This window comes from Thrips palmi, unplaced genomic scaffold (assembly GCF_012932325.1).
Source record: "Thrips palmi isolate BJ-2018 unplaced genomic scaffold, TpBJ-2018v1 HiC_scaffold_1, whole genome shotgun sequence".
Taxonomy (NCBI): domain Eukaryota; kingdom Metazoa; phylum Arthropoda; class Insecta; order Thysanoptera; family Thripidae; genus Thrips; species Thrips palmi.
The window spans coordinates 11795022-11821696 of NW_023144620.1; the positions used below are offsets into that span (position 1 = coordinate 11795022).

General features: G+C 57.2%; 1 protein-coding gene across 2 annotated transcripts; it reads left to right on the forward strand.

Moving 5' to 3' along the window:
- The first annotated feature begins 305 nt into the window (after window positions 1–305).
- LOC117640963 (probable cation-transporting ATPase 13A3) lies at window positions 306–26104 on the forward strand. Of its 2 annotated transcripts, none has more exons than XM_034378025.1 (18): window positions 306–415; window positions 9811–9878; window positions 11971–12047; window positions 13366–13533; window positions 14687–14757; window positions 14862–14929; window positions 15590–15749; window positions 15980–16184; window positions 16454–16652; window positions 17156–17460; window positions 17737–17937; window positions 19066–19254; window positions 20506–20788; window positions 21144–21386; window positions 22057–22214; window positions 22651–22915; window positions 23271–23455; window positions 24112–26104. In XM_034378025.1, the coding sequence occupies exons 2-18, from the start codon at window positions 9821–9823 to the stop codon at window positions 25114–25116; spliced, it is 3840 nt and encodes a 1279-aa protein (XP_034233916.1). In that variant the 5' UTR covers window positions 306–415; window positions 9811–9820; the 3' UTR covers window positions 25117–26104. The 2 variants fall into 2 exon arrangements, with proteins under 2 accessions (XP_034233916.1, XP_034233925.1); XM_034378034.1 differs by lacking the exon at window positions 306–415 and adding an exon at window positions 3257–3394.
- Window positions 26105–26675: the final 571 nt, after the last annotated feature.

Sequence of the window (26675 nt, forward strand, 5' to 3'; positions counted from 1 at the left end):
GTCCTCGCGGACCCAGCGGACCTCTCGGGCCGTCCGGCAGGGCAGCGCGGTAGCCGGGCAGGGTGAACAAGACCACCAAGCAGCCCTCCAGCCTGCCCGCCAGCAAGCCCTCCAGCCAGCCCTCCAGCCAGTCCTCCACCCCTCCGGGCCGGCGAAGGACAACTGCATCAATCCGCCTTGCCGGGAGTAGAACCAGGGTCCGCGCGCTCCGCGGTCCCGCGTCCTAGCCGCGCGGCCACCGGGACACCCTGCGCTGCCCGCGGCGCGGCGCGCCCACGGCCCGCCGTGCCCGTGCGGGGTGCCCAGGCCGCGTAGGCCCCGGCCGCGTGCTCCGCCCCGACTTCGCCGACAGCGACATGGAAGAGTGAGGCCAGGCCGAGTCGACTTTGTGCTCCGCCGCGCGAAGGTGCCGAAGGTGAGTGCTTTGATAGTTAGTCACTTTCAAGCGTGCCGCGCTCGAAAACAAAGGCTTTGAAGAGGTGATCAACTTTGTCCGATTGGGTGAATTCAATCAATAGCTGCAATCGAAAGCAGGTTCCTGCGACCGGACACTACTTGCAAGACGACAACGGACGACAACCGGCTTAGCTGTCCTCTTAAAACTGTTCGGATTCGGTCGTAGGGCTACCATCTTTTTGTTGTGAATGCCGGTTTTCGATTGCAGCTATCGAATTTATCGAACAAAGTCGATTACCTCATCAAAGTCTCTTTTTTCTTTCCCGCGCGTGCCGTGTGCCGTGCGCCTTGCCCGCCGCCTTGCCCGCCGCCTTGCCGATAAGCCATCGTGCGTCCCGGCGAGGCTGCGGCTGCGCCACTGGCAGTGCCGTGGCACGCGCACGCGTCAAAGGCCGCGCGCCAAAGTCACTGTTCTCGATTCAGATGCGTTTGTAATCATTTGTCGCAACGGGGATTTGTGTGTTTTTCACACTAAATGTTCTGTACAGTTTTGTACGAGACATCACAGTTTTTTTTTGTGCACACGAACTTTTCGTACAATTTTTGTACAAAAACGAGCCGGCTTCAATTTTTGTACGAAAACCTGCACAAAATTCCCCATTTGTACGAATAGTTAGTGGGCACAAAAAACTGTGATGTCTCGTACATAATTTGTCGTACAAAAACATTTAGTGTGTTGTCACTACTCGGCACGCGACGCCGCCTAGTCCTTAATTGCGTTATTACCTCTCGCCTCGGAACAATGGCCCGCAAACATTTTTGATGAATGGCTCTGGAAATGAACTGCGACGGAAACTCGCGGCCTCCTCCCGAAAATAGATCGTTCCTGGGCAGGTGCCCTCACCGATAACTTTTGGGTGGAATTGGCTGGGCTCAAGGCAAGGCTCAAGGTCAATATCGACACATGCAAGTGCAATCTACAGAGAGCACACTTTTTCGCCTGTTGTTGACTCGGCGGCATCCGCCTCAGTCCTTCACCGAAAGCCGCATCCGGAAACCAAAAACGTTATCGGGCTGCCCTGCCGGGCCCTGAACAGGCTCTTCACGAAAACATCTCAATGACACACCACAATCACCAGCGATCCTTGTTCTTCATGTCGATCTAATCAAACCGAAGGGTCCTGCTCTTGGTGTGCTTCTGTGCACACTTCTCAACTGACATGACGGATCACACAACAACAAAAACTTGAAGGCGTGACGCTGTGACCCACCCCCTCACCTGAAAAGTTTTTTTTTTCTACAGCGAAAATTGTCTGCAGACGAAATCTTTGGCGGGTTTCTCAAATAATGACTTCGTGGATTAGAATTTGATGACGGTCACTACACGCTAAATTACTATGGACATTTTTCTAAAACTTTTGCCCTATTTATGCATCTAGGTTAAGTGCAAAATATGAAAATATTGTCCCTGAACGTCCCTAAATTATGTATTAAATTTTGCACAGCTCGCACGAATATAATAGTTATGGACAGCAAAAGTACATGGACATTTAGCTAGTGTGTATTAGCGGCTTATCCCAATGGTGCAAGGGCGTGCGGTCATTTTCCGAAAACCGCTATCGGACTCGGCCGGTCCGTTCGGCACACGTGTCCCTTGAGGAAGCCGAGCCGCCCCAGTCATTGAGAGTGTTGTCGCGTCACTCCGCTATCTGTCCGTCTAGAGCGCCCCAGCCAAGGCTTGCCCAAGGGCCGTAAAGGCATAAGGAGGGCTAATCCCTCATTCCGCGCTGCTCTCGCGTCGCGCAGAGCGCCGTCCGGGAGACTTGGATGCGTGTGGCGAGCGGGTACGCCACGAGCTAAGCCCGCACACTGATTCCGAGAGTCGTTTTCGCCGCTCTGTCTCTCTCGCACCCGCGGGTAACGCGCCGTGAGTGCGACAGAGACAGAGCGACGAAAACGACTCTCAGTCTGCAGACTGACTCCCAAGAGTCGCGTCGCTGGTTCGTCTCTCTCTCTCCCTTCCGAGGCGCCCCGCGCGCGCGAGGGAGACGGAGGGCTCTTTGGGACCAGCCGACTGCAGACGGCTTAGCCAAGCCAAACACCAAGCGCGCGGAAAAGTTTGGCTCAGACGTGTGCGAGAGAGACAGCCAAGGTTTATCTCCAGCTGCAGCTCTGCCAATGTAGCGCCAAAGGCGGCCAAAGGTGTTTCAAACTCTCCTGAAGTTTTTCGCGGTGATGTCGATGTCGAAAGTGATGCGGCTCCGCGTCAAGGACTCGACCGCGGACTGATTCCGAAAGTCGTTTTCGTTGATCTGTCTCTCTCGCTCTCATGGGGCGTCCCGTGCAGGCGCGAGAGAGACACTCTGCAAACTCAACGGTGTACTGCCAGCCTGACAGTGTGGGTGAGGGTCGCATCGTGGATGATAAGCACAGACCAGTCACCAGTCAATCAAACGGCCAGGGAGGAGCCGCGTTCTCTCTCTCTCTCTCTCTCTCTCTCTCTCTCTCTCTCCCTCTCTCTCTCTCTCTCTCTCTCTCTCTCTCTCTCTCTCTCTCTCTCTCGAGTGCGTCTCAGCGGCCTAATGACGGCTGTCCTCACTCAGTGTCCACTCACTCATTGTTCACTCACTCCGGCGTCCACTCCTGCATCCCCCCACTCGGTGTCCACTGCAACTTCGGCGTCCACTCTATCAGTGACCCACGCACGTCACGGGGGCACACGGCTGCTGAATGGCGGACAGGAAATACGACACTCGATTTCCGAGGAAGAGGCGCCGCATTAGGGCACGGCTAGCAGAGATAAAAGGGAGATTGAGGGACGAGTTCCGAAATGTTATTATTGACGGAGACAGTGGGTGAGTCAGTTGTTGACCGGACGTCCTCTCGGGAGTGCCGTCACTGTGGAGCTACTTACGGTATAAAGCAACTGTCACGACCGCTGCGTTAGTTTCTGCTGAGGACGCCGCGCCGGCCGGTAGTCGCCATCCACTCTGAATAGGTATTTTTAAGCCTCCTTTTCTTAGAGATGTGAGGATTCGCGCGACTGTACATCCAACCAGGCACACTCATTGTCCGTATCCCATACATGCACGCGATTCAAAAGTGCGGGAAAAGGAGACCAATGCCAGGCATTTGCATTCGCCTTCGTGCACACTATCTTCCTGGCTTCGCTTTGCCGGCACTCGGGTCGCTCTGTCTCTCTCGCACTCATGGGGCGTCCCGTGGAGGTGCGAGAGAGACAGAGCGACGAAAGCAGTGCTCGGAATCAGTCTGGAGGCGAAGCGCGCACCGCGCACACGCAGTTGCTCTTGACCCATCAAAGAGAAAGAGGGGGAGGGGAGGGGGAGGGGGCTGTAGGCCGCCCGGTGCCGCGCTTGGCCCAGCGCCTCAGCCTCAGCGCCGCCTCTCTCTGTCTCTCTCCCACTCGGCAGCATCGCGCCGGCGAGGAAAAGGGATCGAGGCGAAATGGACTTGGAAGTCCACGCGCGGCCGGCGTGGTGCAGCCAGCCTGCGGACTGATGCCGAGAGTCGTCTTCATCGCTCTGTCCCTCTCGCTCTCCATAGGGCGCTCCGTTCAGGTGCGAGAGAGACAGAGCGACGAAAACGACTCTCGGAATCAGTCTGCTGCAGCGGCGAGACGCAAATGCTGATCCTGCGGCAGGCTGTTTCCGAACAGTGCTGTCTCTCTCGCACTCGCGTGGCGCCCCGTGGCGGTGCGAGAGAGACGGAGCGACGAGGGCAGTGGAGGTGAAAATTGGCGCCAAAGCCACGTGAGTGGCAACGCCATCGGCGTCCCCGCGGGGCGCGCGGCCGCCATCCAGAACGGGTTGCCGAGGGAAGGCCCACCGGGCCCGCCGAGACGCCCGCCAGCAGGAAAATGCGGCCAAATATCGTCGAGGTGGATAACCCCCAAATCGGAACCCCGACGTTCCACGACGATGGGAGCATTTCGTGCCAATAATTGGCTGAGCGTCCGCAAAGCGGAAATTGACCACCAAATCGTCTCACCGTACCGCCACCGCGTTTTCCCGCCAGTTATTTAATTTTCCTGTTTTTTTTTCTAAGTCGTTTTTCTTTTGAGAAGTTTTGTTAGAATTCATCCCAGTTCGACAAGGAACACGTGAGGGAAGTCCCCGAGAGCGTCGTCAGGGGGAGACAACAACGGGGAATCAATCTGCAGCTGTCCGATACACTGATCGGCGAGGCGTGCGACCCGAGTCCCTCCCACAACAATTAATTGCGAGTGATAACAACTTCCTCCGGTTTGCACGGGATCGCGGAAAACGCACAATTATGATATGCCGATGCCGCGCTGCATGACATCAGGATGGCGTGCCGATGTTGCTACACGATCGTTTCGGCGCAATTATTAGAATAAGAGAGCGGCGGTCCCGCGGACAAAGAAGGAAACATTTGCATGTAAAGTACGTGAATAGTGTACACTCCAAAACACTCAGAACAAATCTTAGCTTAGCATTGTCAGACATCCTAAAATTATGTTTGAAATGAAGCCTTGCAGGCTCATCCGCTCAGAGTTTCCTTCATCTTCATACAAAATGCAAAGGGAATGCCTCTCTTTTATGCTTCGCCTGAAAAACCGTAACGTCTTTAAGCTTAACTGAATGGTTTCGTTTAGTTTTACGACTGGACCATTTTTGTCTCTATGCCGTAGTGACGTCTTTTAAACACGTCTAGAAGTTCTAGTGACGGCAGTTTTGTCACTGGCCTAGCTGCGTGTCACCAGCCAGGGACAAGACTATAGTCTTAGATAGATATATCTCCATTTCTAGATTTGCCTGCACACGTAACTACGCTTCGTGTCGTTTCGCCACGACTCTATGTTAAAGTTACCCTGCCGCCATAATTCCATTTCTTCCACGAGCCCTGTCTTCGCGTTAATAAAAATTTACTGATTCGCTGAAATGTCTCATCAATGTCAATTACCGCCAGTTTCAAAATAATTTTCATTCACCCCTTTTTTTAATTTCAGAATGCTTTCTTTTGGCAAGGGGTGCCGAAAACACTCCACAGAGAGAGTGTCCCTACCAAGCTTCTTTTTTTTTTTTAAGCACTCCCTCCCTAAAAATTTTCCGAATTTTTTGCGGTCATGGAACGCACTTCTGCTTAGACGGATTCCGCCAAAATTCTGCAGTCGTGTCTTTATATCGCTGATGTGGCGGCCTGTCCGTCAACCGCCTTCGGCCACGTGTGTGATTGTTTACCGGTGGCGGCTCGGAAGTGCTTCACGCTCGCTGCCGGCATGGCGTGGCTGGCCAGCCTGGCGTGGCGGCCCGGCTGTCTAGGATCGCTATTTGCGACCCGGCGGCTCACGGCGTGGCCCTTATCAGGTGTTTGCCGCTTTTCGGGTGGGACCGCCAAGCAGCACCACGCCGAGCCACGCCGAGCCACGCCACGCCTGAGCATCGGGAGCGGCAGGCAGTTCAAACCGGTGGCGGATCATCCCGTCCACCGCAACACGCCGCGCCTACTCTGCAAATCCCCCGTCTGAAATTTTATCCCAAAATGAACTTCAAAATTTTAGCTGGGGGAAATTGACGTAGAAAATATGCGTTAGACATGACCGCAATAACATTTCGCCAAATTCCAATTTGTTTACAGAAAATGTTTGTTTAGTTCTTAAACTTACCCAAAGAAAGGTTGAAGGTCAGTGCCATTTTTGCGACTGTCATGACAGCAACACCTTCCAAAAGCGGCCAGATCGCGAGATTCAACGAAACGACAACCCGAAACGGCAGCTTTGCACGGCAGCAGACTGATTCGGAGAGTCGTTTCGTTTTCGTCGCTCTCATGGGGCGCTCCGTCTGAGTGCGAGAGAGACAGAGCGACGAACGCGTACGAAAACGACTCTCTGAATCAGTCAGCAGCAGTATGACAGGAAAGTGGTCGAAGCACGGCGGGTCGGGAAGTCGGAACGATGAAATGACGTCCATTTGTCGTCCTATAACGACATTACCGGGCCTTCGGGCCTTCGGGCCTTCGGGCCTTCGGGCCTTCGGGCCTTCGGGCCTTCGGGCCTTCGGGGACCTTGGGCAAGCGTGGGCTAGTCTAGGTGACTGCCCGGGCCGACGGACGCCTATGGACTCGTGCAGGACACGCGCAGGACACGTGGAGGCTTTGGCAAACTCGACTCACGTTCGGCGCGGCCGGCGCGGCCCGACGACGCGGCCCGACATCGCCGCCAAGTGCCACTTTTGTCATACCGTGCACGGTTGCGTCGCGGCCGAGTACACTTTCGTTTCCTAATCTATGACGGATGATGGATGGATCAGCGCGAAACGAAAAATCTCTCGGACAGTTTTTACTTGCCCTTTTCGACTGCCAATTGACTGTCGCAAAGGGTTTTAAAACCCTTAGAAATTGTAACTGGCCATACGAAGAAACTTGTATGCAATTTTCGATTGAGAGGTGTGAGTGCGACACGTTAGTGCATGTGTCATGTCCGCTTGGAGTCGGCAGCTCTTCCTCGATAACATTGCCCCCCCCCGGGAAGGGACCGGAACCTTTATCGATTCGCGCGCCTCGGGACGGAGTCATCGAGACTACGAGATAATCGACCGTCCGGGGCGAATGTCCATTGAAGGGTGACCCTGGAGAGCGAGAAAGCGGCGGGGGAAGAAAAAGATCAGGCCAAGAACTGGATATCCGATGGAGCGCCTTATGGACGAAGGGTAGGCAGGCCCGCCACACTCCGACCCCAGGCGGGAGGCCTACCTTAGCCCCTAGCGCCTTACGGACGAAGGGTAGGCAGGCCCGCCACACTCCGACCCCAGGCGGGAGGCCTACCTTAGCCCCTAGCGCCTTACGGACGAAGGGTAGGCAGGCCCGCCACACTCCGACCCCAGGCGGGAGGCCTACCTTAGCCCCTAGCGCCTTACGGACGAAGGGTAGGCAGGCCCGCCACACTCCGACCCCAGGCGGGAGGCCTACCTTAGCCCCTAGCGCCTTACGGACGAAGGGTAGGCAGGCCCGCCACACTCCGACCCCAGGCGGGAGGCCTACCTTAGCCCCTAGCGCCTTACGGACGAAGGGTAGGCAGGCCCGCCACACTCCGACCCCAGGCGGGAGGCCTACCTTAGCCCCTAGCGCCTTACGGACGAAGGGTAGGCAGGCCCGCCACACTCCGACCCCAGGCGGGTGACACGACAGTGGAAGTGGTCCGAGGGAAGGGGAGCGGCCCGGTGCATCGAAATCCGTCTAAACGCGAGTCTAGGCCGAACCGGAGGCCGCAGGGTCGTCTCATCTCGTCTCCTCGACACAACAACTGGTTTTGGCGCGGCCGGCGGCGGGGCGGGCTGCGTCTGCCGCGCGTCTGCCCGAATCGAAGAGCGGCGACACTGTTATTTAATCCACGCGGAGCTATTCGTGGATATTCGACCCCGAGGGCCATACTTGCGGGGATTCAATCACTTTTGACAATTTTTGCGAGACCACTGCTCCCAAACTATCAGCGGTCAAAGCCTTCCCGAGGCGGGGCATGAAAGAGTAGGGTCTTTAGGATAGTAAGGCGTCGAGGGAGGCCTTTGACCGCAACTAAATTGGATGCAGTGACCGCTCAAAGTCAGCAAAAACGATGATTTTTTGAAATTCTTTCACTTTTTGACCATTTTTGCGAGACCACTGCTCCTAAACTATCAGCGGTCAAAGCCTTCCCGAGGCGGGGCCTGAAAGAGTAGGGTCTTAAGAATAGTAAGGCGTCGAGGGAGGCCTTTGACCGCAACTAAATTGGATGCAGTGACAGTTCAAAGTCAGCAAAAACGATGATTTTCTGAAATTCATTCACTTTTTGACCATTTTTGCGAGACCACTGCTCCCAAACTATCAGCGGTCAAAGCCTTCCCGAGGCGGGGCATGAAAGAGTAGGGTCTTTAGAATAGTAAGGCGTCGAGGGAGGCCTTTGACCGCAACTAAATTGGATGCAGTGACCGCTCAAAGTCAGCAAAAACGATGATTTTCTGAAATTCATTCACTTTTTGACCATTTTTGCGAGACCACTGCTCCTAAACTATCAGCGGTCAAAGCCTTCCCGAGGTGGTGCATGAAAGAGTAGGGTCTTTTTAAGCACCTTTTTTGGTGGGGGAGGGGGGTAATTAGGAACGTAGGATTTAAAATTGTTTGCCCCCCCTGAGGAAATACACTTCCGGCGCCCCTGCGAGGGCGTGCTCCAGTGGTCGGTAAACTGGGGAAGGTCCGACGAGCGTGCTGAGTCGCCCTGCAGACTGAGAGTCGTTTTAGTCGCTCTGTCTCTCTCGCACGCATGACGCTGTCCCGTGAAGTTGCGAGAGAGACAGAGCGACGAGAACGACTCTCGGAATGAGTGTGCTGCCGCGCTCCCCTCGCAGGACGTCCCATCGTCGCGGCGTGTCATTCTGATGATGCGCCTCAAAGTGTGGGACGGGACGGGACGGGCTCACACTGTGAGAACGGCCTTGGCCACCTGCACCGCGGACTGCAGGGGCCACCTGCAGAGGCCTGCGATATCTAACGCCACTTGCAGTGCACGCGCCTCGGCAGGACGGTTGGTGCAGGTAAGGGCTGTGCATGTGCACGCCGGCGTCATCCTGGAGACAGTCGTTCTCGTCGCTCTGTCTCTCTCGCACCTAAATGGGACACCCCATGAGTGCGAGAGAGACAGAGCGATGTACAAGGTAGTGCCGAAGTGCTTGTTGCCTGCCTCCCGGCGGCCTATCTTAGTACAGCGGGGTTATTACCCTCCCCTTGGCCCGCACCTTTGAGGTACCAGCTGCCTACACTGTGAAACTGTCGTGACAAAATCGTGGATGACTTTCAAATGATGACGGTCTCATCACAAATTGATGACATTTTTATTAAAGCTCCTAAACTTATTGCGTGGGCGTGACAACAATGTCATAAATTGTTGTGATAACAACATTGTCAGGAAAATAAGCCTTGAAATTGTCATCGAGCGACAACTGAAATTTTCACACACACTAAATGTTTGTGTAGAATTTTGTACATGCCACTTGCACGATTTTGTGCATACGGGGAATTTTCATAATATTATGCGTAAAAATGCATAAATTTATGCGAATTTTATGCAAGACGTCACGCAGGTTTAAAATCGTGCATCACGACGTACAAAATTCTACATAAACATTTAGTGTGCAGAGTGTGGCTGGACCCGGCTGGACCCGCTCTGGCTTGCCTACCTCGGCGGCGCTCCACTCTCAGCAGGCTGGCGAGTGCGATCCGGTCGAGTGCTTTGGCGCGTGTCCACTCTAAAGTACCAAAGCATCACCGGCCGGAGCCCATTCCGACGATGATGCACCAGAACGGCAGCGCTGCCGAGCCCGCCCCGCCGTGTCGAAAAGATCGCGACCGCCGTGACTTTGCGTCGTTCATTTTGGCCTGACTACTCTCGTGCTGTGTCCACAGATCCGCCGCCATGCCGCCCGCCGCCCCGGACGTCCTGCTGGACAACGGCGTCAAGAAGCAGCCCAACGGTAAGCGCGTTGTGTCACTCTAAATGTATTCCGGTGAACGGCTGCATTGTCGTGAAGATTTTCGCCATCTACAAACGAAATTGTGATCATTAAAAAGTGATGAAAGTGTCATCATTTAAAAGTGATGAAAGTGTGATCATTTAAAAGTGATGAAAGTGTGATCATTTAAAAGTGATGAAAGTGTCATCATTTAAAAGTGATGAGAGTGTCATCATCAGTTTGCCGAAAAGTGACGTCAAGTTTTCACAGTGTGGACACCGGTGGACACACACTTATCATTGGCACTCGCTGCGCGCTGCGCGAATGCTGAGCAGGCACACGCACTTGTCGCGGGGTCCGCGGAGCCAGCAGCTGTCTCCGAGGGCGGTGGCTGGGATTGGGACGGGGCCCACGGGGAGCGCGCACCTTGAATAATTCTAGTTTGACTTTGCGACTTAAGGACCGCACATCGGTCCGTACAGCCCGCCGCGTGACCAGCCTTAAGTAACGCCTAGAGGCTGCTGTTTGGGACACTGTCGGGAGTTGACGAGCGCCAAGTACAGTTTCGGACCGAGAGAAAAAAAAGGGGGGGCAGAAGGACATTTGACCACCACCACCCCCCCACCACCACCCCGCGATAGCCACGGCATACGATCATGTGTGGTCTAGCCCTTAATGGTAATGGTAATGATACGTAGGCAACCAGTACCAGATCCTCAGCTGAGGACCGAGTACCCGGTGCGCGCAGCAGTGAAAAATGCTGGTCCTTCTCTCGAGGCCATCCTGATAGCGATAGCCTTGAAACGCACAAAAGAGCGCTTCGACTTTATAGAACATGATCCGCGTCGCATACTCAATGCTAGCAGACTCTCCCTACCCCCTGACCACTCCTGGCGGGAATAGATAGTCGATGGTCATGGCCATAGCTCGACAGCGGCTGCGCGTCAAAATTTCACGCACTGCCGCACTCGGTCGCACCTCCGGTGTGTTGGTTTTATATCTTTGTTTATTCAATTTGTCTTTTCATTTTGTGCTACAGTTTTCGTGGTTTCTGATACGAAACTATCGACGAATGCTTCAGCGTTATCGGTCGTATTTTAATTTAACGATACCTTGCATTAGTGCGCCCACGCCCATGTTTTCAATATTTTGTCCTGAAACTGAAATCATAATTTGCCTTATTTGTGAGCCGCGCGCGGTGCGTTTTTGTGGCAGAATGATTGCCCTGAACCGCCCTTCCGAATCCCGCAGCCAAACAAGGCAGACCCGGTTCGAGCCGGACGGTCCCCGGACGGTCCGCGACGTTGCCTACGCTGATAAAAGGATGTGGCGCTTGAAGGCTTGACAGGTGTCAGCGACACTCGACAGTGACGGCATGTCGGTGATTTACCTTGTCGGTCTTTCGACTTGGACAGAGCAATTAAAGCGCGTCGCCTGCAGACTGATTCCGAAAGTCCTTCTCGTCGCTCTGCCTCTCTCGCACACATGGGGCGTACTGTACTGGTGCGAGAGAGACAGAGCGACGAAGACGACTATCGGAATCAGTCTGCATCGCGTTCGTAATGTAGACACTCGTGGTCATACACGCTGGCACACTGGTTATGCCCGCTTCTTCTTTCCAACGACGCTTTTTTTCGATCTTTTTTTCGCTTTTTTTAATCCTGTGACGCGGTAGTTTTGGCGCGTGCCGCCACGCTCCTCAAAGGAACGGTTACTTATTATTCCTAGAGTGGTGGCGGGTGACGCGACTTCTGGCGGCAGCACCGCGGAGGCACATCGCGGTGGCAAGGCGGGGCGGGTTGGGGCGGGGTGAGGCGGGGTGAGGCGGGGTGAGGCGGGGCGGGGCGGGGCGGGGCGGGGCGGGGTGAGGTGGGGCGGGGCGCGGCGCGGAAATTCGAGGCCTCTGCGCGCTTCACTGCACCTCGCCGCCTCAGCCCTTGACACCCGCGGTCCACCGTGCCCAATGAAATGCATTTTTCTCCTCCAACCGGATGGCAGGAAAATGAAATCCCTCCGATGCACCCCCAGCCTGTTTTCCGTGACTCAAAATAATTGAGCAAGTTGACTCAAATTGAGAAAACAAACCTAACGCCTTCCTGCATTTTCGCACCAGGAGAGGACTTGGCCAACCACGGGCGCCCCACGGCAGAGAACTTCGCCGTCCTCAACCAAGGCGACGAGGATGAAATCGTAAGTGGAAGTGAGAGAGGAGATTTTTCGAGGCGATTTCCGGCCTAATGCGCCTCTACTGTACTCGCGGCTGGTGTTCGTCCTGAGGCGAGCCTAATCCACGCCTGTCTCATTAGTCGCTCCGGGCCGCGTCCGAAATCGGTCTGTCCTTGTCGCACTCGCTGTGCCGGCCGGCCGGATCGAGAGGGACGCCTCGATTCGGACGCGTCATCTCGAACGCCGCCTCACCACGGCGTTGCAGCAGACTGAGAGTCGTTTTCGTCGCTCTGTCTCACTCGCACTCATGGGGAGTCTCGTATGGGTGCGAGAGGGACAGAGCGACGAGTCTCGGAATGAGTCTGCAGCGTGGGCAATTTCACGTGTCCTCGAGTGTCCACGCGCGGTCACGGAACAAAGGGGTCCCGAGAGGACGTTGTGTTGGAATTTAAATTACGACGCAGAAATTTACAACCAAAAGGAGTGTATTTTCTTCCTCTTTATTTTAGGTTGTCCGTATAATTACAAGTGAATCAATTTTCTGTCTGTTAAATCCTTTTTTGTTGCTTGATAAAATTCAGTGTTGAAAGACAAAGGTAGGACAAACAAACCCAGCACTAGCACTTACGTAAATGGATTTTTTTAAACCAAAAAGGATTTTTAAAGCCTTTTTTCCCCCTTTTATTCTGTTTTTTTTTTTCTTTTTTGTTTTGAGTGTCTCACTCTTTCCATAAGCTTTCCATTGTGCGTGCGCGTTGACAGAGTAATTCGGTGTCACCATGCCACGGCGAGTCGCCACGGCACGCTCCGGCACGGCATGCCTTGTCCAACCACCATTATTTTGGCGAGAAACGTCGCGACGGCAAAGCGGCGAGGTGACCCGCTCATCGCTTTTGCTCGCGTGGTCGATTGGCCATTTGGACGCCCGCGGTCAGCCACGCGAAAAAATAACAAAAACGAAACGCGGCTCACAAAAATTAGAGTGTGATTTTGCGACAGAGGACGTAAAGTGGAAGCAAAACAAAACGGCGCTGTCTACACTGTAAGAAGGGGTTTCGCTTTTCGGACTCGTATTAGGTCTTCAAATTCGGGCGCCGTGCGGTTTGATCTAATTTCGCCCCGTCCGGAAATCGAACCCTATTCTAACAGTGGAGTGCTTAAGCTTGGTCGATCTTCGCGAGTGTCAAGTGCTCCCTGGCTCAGGCGTTTCAAACTGGAGACGACGCTCCAGGTCGCACGAGACCTCTCACGCTCCGACTGTCTCTCTCTAACCGGGCCGCGTGCGTGAGTCTCGCTCTAGCCTGTCGCACTGTTGCGCTACAACTGTCCGCCCTGCCCCCAGGAGGTGTACGGCTACACCCGCTGCTGGCTGCGCACCAGCCTGACCTGGGCCTTCGTCATCCTCACGCTGGGGCTGCTGCGCCTTCTGCTGCACTGGTACCCGCACTGGCTGCTGCAAGCCACGCACCGGCCCTGCACGCTGGACAAGGCCGAGAAGCTCCTCGTCGTGGTGAGTCGAGCACCCTCAAGCAAAGCCCAGTTCGCCACCCGTTTTTACGCGTAACCAGTTTGTATGCTGGAAATGGAGCGCAACAGGCTCACCCGCTAAGGTTCCTCCCGTCTAAATGCATGGGGGTTCAATTCAAGCGGGACAGGGACATAGTGAAGCAAAACTGTAGGCTTGACTCAACACTGGTAAAACAATTGCACAAAAACTACGTCTTTCATGCCCCGCCCCATTAACATTTTACCTGTAAGTTCTACACCAATTCACGCGTGCTCCTTAAGGGTCCTAAACGATTCTCGCCGTTTCAGGACCGTAAATCGTTTACACTCTGTTAGGGCATGAGTTTTTATGACTTTGAAGTATGAAGCAATGAACCATGAACCAGCATGGTTCATGGTGAAGCATGAAGTTTTAGTTTTACCAGCGAAGGTCTCCTTGCGTCACAGAAGTCGAAAGTGTGCCGGACGTCCGAGGCGCGCGATAGGCGTCCGAGACACCCCATCAACGAAGACACTGACTGGCTCGGCTCCTTCGTCCCTGAGGGAGATATGCAAACGCGGCACCGCTCGGGCACGAGCAAATTCTGGGCCGTGTTGGACGTACTGACACGCTGTGCCCGAACTGGTCTTCATAAACTCCTCATTCTGCAGCACAGTGATTGCAGTGGGCCAGAAGACCGGTGGAGGCGGCCAAAACTCAAGACGCGTTTTGAGCTCCAGAGTAGCTGAACAGGACTTGAACCAAACGTGTGACCCCACCAATGGATTCCTCGTTCGGAGAGCAATCCGTTGGTGGGGTGCGCCGCACGTTCGATTCGAATCCCATTTAGCGACTCTGGAGCTCGAAACGCGTCTAGAGTTTTGGACGCCTCCACCGGTCTTCTGGTCCTCTGTGCCGCGGGCTGCAGCCGTGGGAATCGGCATTTCGCTAAGTGAGAGGTTTGCCGCTCAAGCGGCCCGTCTGGCCCGTCTCGTCTCCCCGCGCGATATTAATTAGCCATCGCGAGCCAGAAGCCATTAGAGCGTGGCAGTGTGGCAGCATCGCAGCGCGTGGCGGCGCGCGTCCATTTCTTTCCTCTCTTCTTCTCTCTTTTCTGAATCTCCCACGAAGATCGGCGAGTTTGGCGGTGATTTACCATTCCGTGTTGTGTTGACAGGACTGCTACCAAAACAAGCACAAGTCGTTCTTCGTCAAGAACATCGAGACGTTCGACCTCGCCGACAAAAGGTGCGAGTGCGAGGAAGAGAGAGGGCTGCAGAAAAACGGCGCCGATGCGCTTCATTTTGATGCGGCCAGTTTGACTAATCTGTCTTTGGCGCCTCGGGTTGCAGCAAACCGGAGGACCCCGTGCCAACCCTCGGCGCGACGCGGGTGTGGCTGGACGACGGCACGACCAGAGGTGGGTTCAAACAGGTTCAATCCGGCGCGGCCGGGACTGTGCGAGGGCCCCCGGGAGGAGAGGGAGGGGAGGGTGGGGAGGGGTGGGGAGGGGGAGGGGGAGGGGAGGGTGGGGAGGGGAGGGGAGGGATGGGAGGGGAGGCGGGACAGACGGTCTCGTTTCCTTCCGCCTCCGAGCCGCATAATTTAAAGTCTTTGGTCCCGCGGCAGCAGGCTGCTTCCGAACAGTACTTTCGTCGCTCTGTCTCTCTCGCACTCACGGGGCGCTCCGAGAGAGGCACCGCTCGGAATCAGCCGGCTGGAAAAGTGTCGCACAAAAAGAGGCGGGCGTGTCGACGACGAAAGCAATGCGGAGTTTGGCGAGTTCTATTTCGAAAACAAGGAAGAAATGGCAGCAGGTTATTCTGAGCGCCTTTTCCGCCTGCCTTTCGATTAATTCGAGATCTCGCCAGGATTCGCTGTGCTTGGCTTTGCTTGGCTCTGTCTCGCCGCGGTTCGATGGTCGGCCGGCGTGTCGCGAAAGCCACCGTGGAGGTCACCACTGGATGGGGGACGCCCTGATTGGTTGCAGAGCAGCGGCGTAAAACTCTCACGACGGTCTAAACAGTTTGCATGTGAATGAAAACTAATTTGTTCCCGCTCCGCCGCGCTTGCGCTGCAGACGTGTCCCGCGTGCGATGGGTGCGTGTCAAGAGACTGCGCTACGTGTGGGACGACAGGAACCAGCGCTTCTGCCGTCTGGCCGGCCTGGACGGCATGGACGCCGCCGACATCCACGCCACTGCCAACGCGCCGCTCAACGCGCAGCAGCAGGCCACGAGGTGAGACGAGGGTTGCTGGGTCGAATACCGACCGGTGCTCTCGTATAGAAAACAAGTACACACAAAAATTACGTAACATGTGATCAATCCGAGAGGTGACCCACTGTAAAATTTGCTGTACAATGATTGTGGAAATGTGCTGGAATGTGCAAAATTTCTGCCGTATTTGCCACACATTTTGCTTTAGACTGTGGAATGTGATCAAATGTTGCACCATGAATGCCCCACAGGCGCCTGCTGTACGGCTCCAACAACATGGAGATCCACGTGCAGACCGTGCTCACCCTAGTGGTGCTGGAGCTGCTCAACCCGTTCTACGTCTTCCAAGTCTTCTCCCTGGCCGTCTGGTTCGCCGAGAAGTACTACTACTACACCATCGCCATCGTCGTCATGAGCACCTTCGGCATCACGTTCACCGTGCGCCAGACTAGGAGGGTAAGCAGCCACCGCCTTTGCGTTGCACAGTGGGCCAGAAGACCGGTGGAGGTGATCAAAGTCCCGGACGCGTTTTGCGCTCCAGAGTCGCTAAATGGGACTCGAACCGAACGCGTGACCCCACCAATGGATTGCTCGGTTCGAGTCCTGTAAAGCGACTCTGGAGCTCAAAACGCGTCTAGAGTTTTTGTCGCGGTTGCCGGTCTTATTCCGTGATCTATTCCAATACCTACTAGCTAACGAACCTTTTTCGAACTTTTTGAACACAGAACCAGCTGTCGCTGCACAGCACGGTGCACTCCTCGGACGTGGTGACGGTGAGCCGCGGCAACGGCGAGTTCGCCGACGTGAGCACCACGGAGCTGGTGCCCGGGGACGTGATCGTGATCCCCCAGCACGGCTGCACGCTGCACTGCGACGCCGTGCTGCTCAACGGCAACTGCATCGTCAACGAGACCATGCTGACCGGTAAGCTTGGCGAAGCTCCGACTCGGAGTGCCGCCACCGCCGCCGGCCGTCGCACAGTGGGCCAGAAGACCGGCGCCGGCGGCCAAAACTCTAAATGCGTTTTGAGCTAGTAAGTGGCGAAACAGGCCACGAACCGAGTGTCTGACCCCACCAATGGATTCCTCGTTCGGAGAGCAATCCATTGGTGGGGTCACACGCTCGGTTCGAGTCCCACTGAGCCACGCTGAAGCTCAAAACGCGTCCGGGACTTTGACCGCCTCCACCGGTCTTCTTTCCCACCGTTGTGGGTCGTGGCCCTGCAGACGACTGATTCCGAGAGGCATCTTCGTCACCCTGTTTCTCTCGCACTCATAGAGCGCCCCGTGAGGGTGCGAGAGGGACGTAAAAGACCCTCGAAATCAGTCAGCTGCAGTCATTCCGCACATCGAGTCGTCTCCGTGTCTCTCCCACTCGCGAGAGAGAGACGGAGCGAGGCTGACTCTCAGGGCCGTTGCTCGTTGCAGGCGAGAGCGTGCCGGTGACCAAGACGCCGCTGGGCCGCGTGGCCGGGGTGGCGTACGACGCCAAGGAGGACGCGCGCCACACGCTGTTCGGCGGCACCACGGTCATCCAGACGCGCTTCTACGGCGAGCACAAGGTGCTGGCGGTGGTGGTGCGCACCGGCTTCCTCACGACGCGCGGCGCGCTCGTTCGCTCCATCCTGTACCCGCCGCCCGCCGACTTCCGCTTCGAGCGCGACTCGTACAAGTTCATCGGCATCCTGGCCGTGATAGCGTTCGCCGGGCTCGTCTACACCTGCATCGCCAAGGTGAGCCGAACCCGCCTCGAACCGCGGCCGGCCCGGCCCACACGCCGAAGCGACGATGCACCGTTTGGGCATCGTGTTTGAACCCCAGAGTCGCTAAACAGGACTCGAACCGAACGCGTGACCCCACCAATGGATTCCTCGTTCGGAGTGCAATCCATTGCTGAGTCCTGTTTAGTGACTCTATGGAGCTCAAAACGCGTCTAGAATTTTGGCCGCCTGCGCCGGTCTCTAGTACACTGTGCACTGCCCGGCACTGACCTCCCCGTCCCCCCGCAGGGCACGCGCGGCGTCAGCCCGGGCGACATCGCGCAGAAGGCGCTGGACCTCATCACCATCGTGATCCCACCCGCGCTGCCGTCGGCGCTCAGCGTGGGCAAGCTGTGCGCGCAGAACCGCCTGCAGAAGCTCAACATCTTCTGCGTCAACTCGCGGGTCATCAACGTGGCCGGGTCGCTGGACTGCGTCTGCTTCGACAAGGTAAGGCGAAGGACGGCGGCGGCGCGGCGACGCGTTGCCACGCCAAGGCCGCCGCGCCGATACCACCTCACCGCCACACTCATTCCGAGAGTCGCTTTCGTCGCTCTGTCTCTCTCGCACCGGCACGCGACGCCCCGTGAGTGCGAGAGAGGCAGAGCGACGAAAGCGACTTTCGGAATCAGTCTGCTGGCCGACACGCCGCAGTTATCACCATTTTTGTCGCACTGCTGCAGCCCCGCTAGTTAGTGGCCAGGCAGGCCGAAAAGGGGTCAGCGAAAAGAACGCGAGGCGTAGTCTCATGCACCATCATCTCGCCATCACCGTCCTCGCGCCCACGCCTTGCAGCTCATTCAGAGATCCTAGCCTGATCCTCACGAGTCTCGTGCGAACCATTCCCTGTCAGGTTCATGGTTGCCCTTCTGCTGATGAGCGATTCCGCACACTGTTTTCCAACTCTGTCTCTCTCGCACCCATGCGGGGCGCCCTATGAGTGCGAGACAGAGCGACGATAGCAGTGGTCAGTCTGACGGCCACTCGGTGCGTGTGCGGCGTGCACTGACTCTTGGACAGGTATTGTCGTCTCGCTCTCCTACATGGTGCCCAAGGTCAACGCCACGCTATCTTCCCCTGGGGCCCCGCTCCGCCCCCCGCGGCACTGCAGCGCGCTGGCCCCTGACCCACTGTCCCACATTTCGATGCACTTGTCATCCTCGGAGTCACTGACACGTCACTGACACGCCACCGGACGCACGGTCGCCGCGGAAGCGGAAATGAGTATGTCGATTTTTCATACGCCGTACTGTTTTTGGCGCGAAGCTGTGACGTTTGCGCGGGAACGTGGGAACGCGTGCTGATGGTAGTGCACTCGGCGATTTTTCATACATCATCATCAGCGCTGTTAGGCCTCAGTCGGCCCCAGTAGACCTTTCGCGTTTGGGTAAGCAATTACAACGCAGTATTATTTTTGGCGCGGAGCTGAAACGTTTGCGCGGGAACTCGTTCCGGTGGTCGCGCACTCAGCGATTTTTCATACGCAGTCCTGTTTTTTGGCGCGAAGCTGAAACGTTTGGGCGCGAGGTCGTGCCGGTGGTCGCCTTTTGCCTGACTGCAGTTCCTTTATCTTTCCAGACCGGGACGCTGACGGAGGACGGACTGGACCTGTGGGGCGTGGTGCCGGTGGACGGCGGCGTGCTGGCCGACCCCGTCGCCGACCCGCGCGAGCTGCCGGACACGCATCCGCTGCTGTGCGCCATGGCGGCCTGCCACTCCCTCACCAGGATCGACGGCGAGCTGGCCGGGGACCCGCTCGACGTCAAGGTAGGCGGAGGCCAGTAGACTCATTCCGAACGGTGCTTTCGTCGGCCTGTCTCTCTCGCACGACGGGACGCCCCATGAGTGCGAGAGAGAGACCAGCCACTCGGTCTGCAGGCGGAGGCCACTATCTCTGACTAATCCGCGCGGCTATCTGGAGTGCGGCCTGCGGTGCCTGCGGCCACCACACTGTCGTCGGGAACCTCGGCTTACTCTATGAGTGGTGCAGTGTCTCGACGCCGCGCCGAGATGGGGCGGCGGGACGGGACGCCCCGAAGGGCGAAGGGCGTCGCCGCGGCCAGCACACTGAGAGCCGTTTTCGTCGCTCTGTCTCTCTCGCACTCACGGGGTGTCCCGTACAGGTGCGAGAGAGACAGAGAGAAGAAAACAAAGTGCGATAATCCGCCTTAGTTTGGGAGCAGTATTGCCGCAAAGTTGATCAAAACGGCCACAAATGTCTTTGAAAAATCGTGTTTTGGGCCGACTTTAAGCAGCCACTGCGTCTGATCCGAGGCGGTATATCGTCCTCCCTCAACGGGCATTTGGTCTTTGGACCTTCCTTTAACATGCCTTTGTTACGGAGTGCGATTATCTGCCTTAGTTTGGGTGCAGTATTTTCTCAAAGTTGAGCAAAACCGACTTTAGAGGCATTTTTGACCGTTTTCATCAATTTTGAGCCAATTATGCTCCCAAACTAAGGCCGATAATCGCACTCCGTAACAAAGGCAAGCTAAAGGAAGGTCCAAAGACCAAATGCCCACTGAGGGAGGACGAAATACCGCCTCGGATCAGACGCAGTTGCTGCTTAAAGTCGGCCTAAAACACGAGTTTACAAAGGCATTTTCGACCGTTTTGAACAATTCTGCCAGCCGGGAAACAGCTGCGACCCCAGGCAACCCCAACCACCTCGCTGCGACCCTTCGAAATTTTTTCGCGACCCCAAGGTTGGGAACCGCTGCCCTACGCAGAGGCCATAGCCAGCTGCTGTAGCTGTTGATGTTATTGGGCAGCAGGGAGAGCTAGCCTCCGAAAACTGACACGAGCGCTACACCTATCAAAATCGAGAAAAAACGGGTTGACTCTTTTCAAAGCTCTTTATTGCTCAATGCAGTATTTTCGTTTTGACTGGCATGACCCGGTTCTAGTAAGGCTTTTCAGGGGGACGTTACGTTACCATCCCTTCTGTTTGGCGCTCTCTGAACACGACGATAAAGACCTCCAATCCGACTTCCCTCTTAACCAAGCCGTCTCCGACAGATGTTCGAGTCGACGGGGTGGGAGCTGGAGGAGCCCGACGTGCCGGACACCATCAAGTTCGACCTGCTGGTGCCGTCGCTGGTGCGGCCGCCGAAGCAGCAGCAGCAGGCCGTCGAGGAGGTTGACGGCGTGCCGTACGAGATCGGCCTGGTGCACCAGTACCAGTTCTCGTCCACGCTGCAGCGCATGAGCGTCGTCACCAGGCAGCTGGGCGTATCCGACCTCGTGCTGTACTGCAAGGGCTCGCCCGAGACCATCGCCTCGCTCTGCGTGCCGGAGACAGGTACGCGCGCCTCGGTGGCCGTCACGCAGTGGGCCAGAAGACCGGTGGAGGCGGCCAAGACCCCGGACGGGTTTTGAGCTCCAGAGTCGCTGAATGGGACTCGAACCGTGCGTGTGACCCCACCTATGGATTGCTTTCCGAATGAGGAATCCATTGGTGGGGTCGGGGTCACACGTACGGTTCGAGTCCTCTTTAACTGACGCGTCAAAGGTCTTCAAGCGAACAGCTAGGCTTGAAGACCTTACACGCTAGCAACCACTGCGTCCTCGCAATGTGCACTTCGGCAAAGGTCCCATCGCTCTTGTGACACACTGCAACGCAACTTGAAATGTGTGCTTCTCTCTGATCGGCGCAGTTCCCGCGGGGCTGGCGGAGCGCCTGAGCGCGCTGGCCAGCCAGGGCTACCGCGTGCTGGCGGCCGGCCGGCGCGTCGTCCCCGCCGCCTCGCTGCCCCGCCTGCTGCGCCAGCCGCGCGCCGACATGGAGAAGGACCTGCACTTCGCCGGCCTCATCGTCATGGAGAACCGCCTCAAGCCGCAGACCGAGGGCGTCATCCGGCAGCTGCAGGAGGCCAACATCAAGGTCGTCATGATCACGGGTAAGCTCCCCGGCAGACCCGGCCTCGACATTAAAGTGTGGTGTAGTTCCTTACTCGAACGCTTAAGGTCTGTTGAGGCCTCACAGTGCTGCTGCTGCTGATGAGGAACTCAGTCAGGGGGATCCAGGAGTGTGTATCAGAGGGGGCCTTTTGTCTACCTTCTGGCGGAAGGTCATGATTTTTGGCAACCTTCAGGATCGCCATATAGCGCCCCACCTCTCTCTCCTCCTCCTCCTCCTCCTCCTCCTCCACTGTTCTGAGTACAAACTTGAAGTTTGAGTGTTGGTAACTCTGTTACTCGGTAAGACCTTACAGAGTTCCAAAATTTTCTATTGTTTCCTTATTCGTCTGGTGGCGGTGAGGACGCATCAGCTCAGCCGGCGAAACGACTTTAACATTCCTCTTAAGAACAATTTGGCATCGCACTTGTCAGGGCGCTCGCCGACGGCAGACCGATTCCGAGAGTTGTTTCCGACGCGCTATCTCCCTCGCACCTTCACGGAACGCCCCATGAGTGCGACAGAGACAGAGCGACGAAAACGACTCTCGGAATCGGTCGCGCAGGTGCCGCGCTCGCATTGTCCTGCTCACCAAAAGTCCGAGGGCCTCTTTGTCAGCCGTGACTCATCCGCCATGTCCCGTCGCTGTCACTCCTCTGTCTCTGTCGCAGGCGACAATGTGCAGACCGCCGTGTCCGTGGCGCGCGAGTGCGGCATGGTGACGCCGCGGCAGCGCGTCGTGGCCGTGGACGTGGTGCCCGGCGACAAGGACGGCCCGCCCAAGGTCGTGTACTCCACGGCCAGCCCGGCCTCGCCGTCCTTCACCAAGGTGAGCTTCGCGCAGCTCTGACCACAGTGGGGCAGAAGACTGGTGGAGGCGGTCAAAATCCCGGACGCGTTTTGAGCACCAGAGTCGCTAAATGGGACTCGAACCGAACGCGTGACTCCACCAATGGTTTGCTCTCTGAACGAGGAATCCATTGGTGGGGTCACATGTTCGGTTTCAGTCCCATTTAGCGACTCTGGTGCTCAAAACGCGTCCGGGATTTTGACCGCCTCCACCGGTCTTCTGGACCACTGTGTAGAGGGGCGAGTCCCTTCCCACCCCACCCATGCTACTCAGCATACGGCTGTCTCTCTCGCACTCACGGGGCGTCCTGTGTCGGTGCGAGAGAGACGGAGGTATGAAAACGGCTCTCGGAATCAGTCTGCTGCCCTTTGCACTCGTGTTGGGCGGTCACTGAAGGGCGTGCTTTGTTTTTCAGCTGCACATGGCACCCAGCAAGGCCAGCAGGGCCGGCAAGGCCGGCAAGCCCTCGAGCCTCGCGAAGGTGGAGGCCGGCGCCCTGCCCGCCCTGCACGAGGCGCCCTACGTGTTCGCCGTGACGGGCCGCACCTGGGCCGCCCTGCGCGAGCACTTCCCCCTGCTGCTGCCGCGCATCTGCGTCCGCGGCGCCGTCTTCGCGCGGATGTCCTCCGACCAGAAGCAGCAGCTCGTCAACGAGCTGCAGGACCTCGGCTACTACGTGGGTGCGTACTGTGCAAGCGGCGCCGAGAACACAGTGTGTACTCTGAATCTCCAGTGCGTGCCTGGTTGACTTCTCCCAGCGTCAACCTGTCAGGCACACACCAGGAACAGTCAACCTGTCAGGCACACGCCAGCAGGAACGGTCGACCTGTCAGGCACACGTCAGGAACTGTCAACCTGACATCTGTGCCAGACAAGCCATATCACATGGTGTGTGCCTTGCACGTTGACTACTCGCGCCCCCCTGGTTGACGCCACCAAGAGTCAACAAGACACACACTTAGATTTCTCGAGTAGATGCGGATTCTCGAGAGAGCCCATTTTGCGAGCACTCTGTAACTAAAACCGCTTTTGCAGGCATGTGCGGCGACGGCGCCAACGACTGCGGCGCCCTCAAGGCGGCCCACACTGGAATCTCGCTGTCGGACACGGAGTCGTCCGTGGCCGCGCCGCTCACCGCCAAGGAGCCGCACATCGGCTGCGTGCCGCACGTGATCCGGGAGGGCCGCGCCGCGCTCGCCACCTCCACGGGCATCTTCAAGGTGGGCCCCGCCCCGCCCCGCGCCGGGCAGCGGGTGCCGCGCAGTGGGCCAGAAGACTGGCGCTGCCGGCCAAAACTCTAAACGCGTTTTGACCTCCAGAGTCGCTAAACTGGACTCGAACAGATCGTGTGACCCCACCAATGGATTGCTCGTTCGAAGAGTAATCCATTGGTGGAATCACATGTTTTGCTCCGAGTTCCATTTAGGGACTCTGGAGCTCAAAACCCGTCCGGGGTTTTGACCACCGGTCTTTTGGCTCACTGTGTGTCGCCTGCAGACTGATTCCGAGAGTCGTTGTCGTCGCTCTGTCTCTCCCTATCTCGTACCCATAGGGGACGCTCCATGATATCGAGAGACATGGGGCGACGAAAAAGACTTTTGGAATCAGTCTGCAGCAGAGCGGGACGAGGACGACGACAGACATCCTCGTGGCGTAGGCCGCCGTAGCGCCTGCAAAGTGCAGGGTGGGCCCGCCCGCCACACGCGCGTGTGTTGCGGCGTTGCCTACCAGCCGCTTGGCAGGCGCTACGCTGGAAGGCTCCACGATGAAAGAACGATCCTGGCGTCCGATTAAATTTTTCATTCACGTCAATTCAAGTGGAAAAGAGGTCGGCAGCTACCGCGCACAAGCCTAACTCACCGTGCTCCTCTTGCAGTTCATGGTGGCCTACTCCCTCACGGAGTTCACCTCCGCCATCGTGCTGTACGGCATGGACTCGAACCTGACCAGCCTGCAGTTCCTGTTCATCGACGTGTGCCTGGTCATGAACATCGCCTTCCTGTTCAGCAAGACGGACTCGCACCAGGGCACGCTGTCGCGCCACGCGCCGCAGACGTCCCTGCTCTCCCTCAGCCCCCTGCTGTCCCTCGTGCTGCTGATGGCCGCCAACATCGCGTTCCAGGCGGCCGGCTACCACCTGGTCAGCCAGTTCCCCTGGTACACGCCCTTCAAGCCCACCTCCAGCACCGACTACACGAGCATGGAGAACTTCGGCGTGTTCTGCGTGTCGATGTTCCAGTACATCGCCATGGCCGTGGTGTACTCGCAGGGCGCGCCGTACCGCGCGTCCATCCTGACGAACCGCTGGTTCACGGCGTCGCTGCTGCTCATGGTGGCCGTGTGCGCGTACATCACGCTGTACCCGGCGGGCTGGATCCTGACGGCGCTGGAGCTGATGCTGCCGCCGATGGACTTCCGCGTGATGGTGCTGGCGCTGGCGGCGGCCAACGCGGCCGTGTGCCTGTTCTTCGAGCGCGCCGTCATCCAGTGGTTCGTGGAGCACAAGCTGCGCTACTGCTGCCACGACGCGTCCAAGTCGCGCCAGAAGTTCCTGGTGGTCGGCAAGGACCTCGTCGACGAGGAGCCGTCCTGGCCGCCGCTGGACGACCGGCGCGTCCCCACGGCCGCGGCGCCCGTCCCCGCGCACGCCAACAACGGCATGACCCTGCTCGTGGCCCGCGCCGCCAACCTGGTGCCCGCCACGCCCGAGGACCCCGTGCCCCCCAGGCTGCTGGCCAGCGTGCCGCAGCGGCCGCACGGCGCGGCCAAGACGACCGCTGCCAACGGCCGCCTGGCCGTGCCAGCGCCGTCGGCCGTGCCCACCATCTCGCAGGCCGTGAGCGACCTGGATCGGGAGCGCGCCGAGGTGACCAAGCTGTGAGGCGACGTCAGGCGACGTCCGCGTGCGCCCGCGACGCGACAACCATTTCCCGGTGCTGGGCCTCGTAAACGGTGATAGTGACAAGCGCGAAACGCGCCAGGCTCGCGCGACCAAACGATCGGATTCGATTAAAATAAAGCCACCGGGCGTCTGGCCGCGACTCTCCCAAGCGAGACATCGAAATTCCAGTGGTTCGTTAATTTACGGTGTGGACGCCTGCTGCCGTTCGGCGTGCGTTGCTGCAACGGGATGCAACCGCACGGCCCGGCACGGCCGTGACGCTAGCGTGACGTCACCGTGACGTCACCGTGTCGCGGCCACTGCGGCCACTGCAGCCGGCGGCGGCGGTGTCGCCTTTCGAAAGAATGTGAGTCCACTGCCATTCCGGGGAGACCGGGCATTGGCACCTCCCAGAGATAGTCAAGGACAGTGTGATATCGAAGTGAGTTAAAACGACGCCGCGTTGAATGGCGCCATGTGCTCCGGACCCCGACTTAGCTGGTTGCGCGCCCTGACTGAACAATCATGAGTGATGAACGAGCCCTTCGAAATGAAGGACAATACTGTTAATGAATATTCTAGAGTAAGAAACAAGGAGCAAAATAATATTGGATGCTCTAAAAGGTCCCTTTTTGGGGGGCCCTCCCCCTGTTGTGATTTGAGGCAAACATGTGATGTTAGTGAAATGTCCATTTCTGGACCATTTCTAGTTGGTTTGTAGTTTGTACCTGAATCTGAAGACGAACCGCGTGCGAGCGGAGTGGATGGTGATTTTGACGGTGTGCCTCACGGACGCAGCACTCGTCTGTGAACGGAAACGGAAGTAAAGACATCTCTTTTATAGTATTTAGTGTGAACAACCACCATTGATCAAGTATTAAATACCATTATTATTAATATATATTACTATTTTTATGTACATGAGGACACTAATTATTTTTTACAGCGCTAAATATTTGTAAATAAACTTGTATACATCACACGCAGACTGCGTTTCTCGATTGATTTTCAAGCCGCCACCCATTCAACCCATTCACCACTCGGCAGAAACGATGTCCTGGTTTCCCAGACCCGCCCTGGGAGAATGATCTACAGCTCTCTGCGGACACTGTTTTTTACAGTGCACGCCGTACACGACGCGTCGGGGGAAGTCCCAAAAGTGATCGATGTTTGGCGCCAAATGGAAGGCGCGGCGCGTCATGATCGGCATGCAGTGACGCGCGGGGCGACGCGGGGCGACGCGGCACGGGCCTTGGACCGGCGGGACGCGAAACCGCGCGAAACTAGTTACGCTCGGTGAGGAGAGGACGCCGCCGAGGACGAGGGCCGCGCCACGCCGTGCCGCTGGCCGGTGCAAATCAGCCGCGCGGCCGGAGTCGGCTACTTCCTGTTCTTCTTCTTGCCGTGACGGCGCGCATTGGGCGGCCGCGACGCGTCGATGGTAAACGCCATGGTGGGCAGCACAGGCTGCACCGGGACGACCGCGGCGCGCCGCCACTGGCCGCCCCTGCAGACAAGGAGGGTGTGAATGCGGAATGACCCTGAGTGCGAGAGAGACA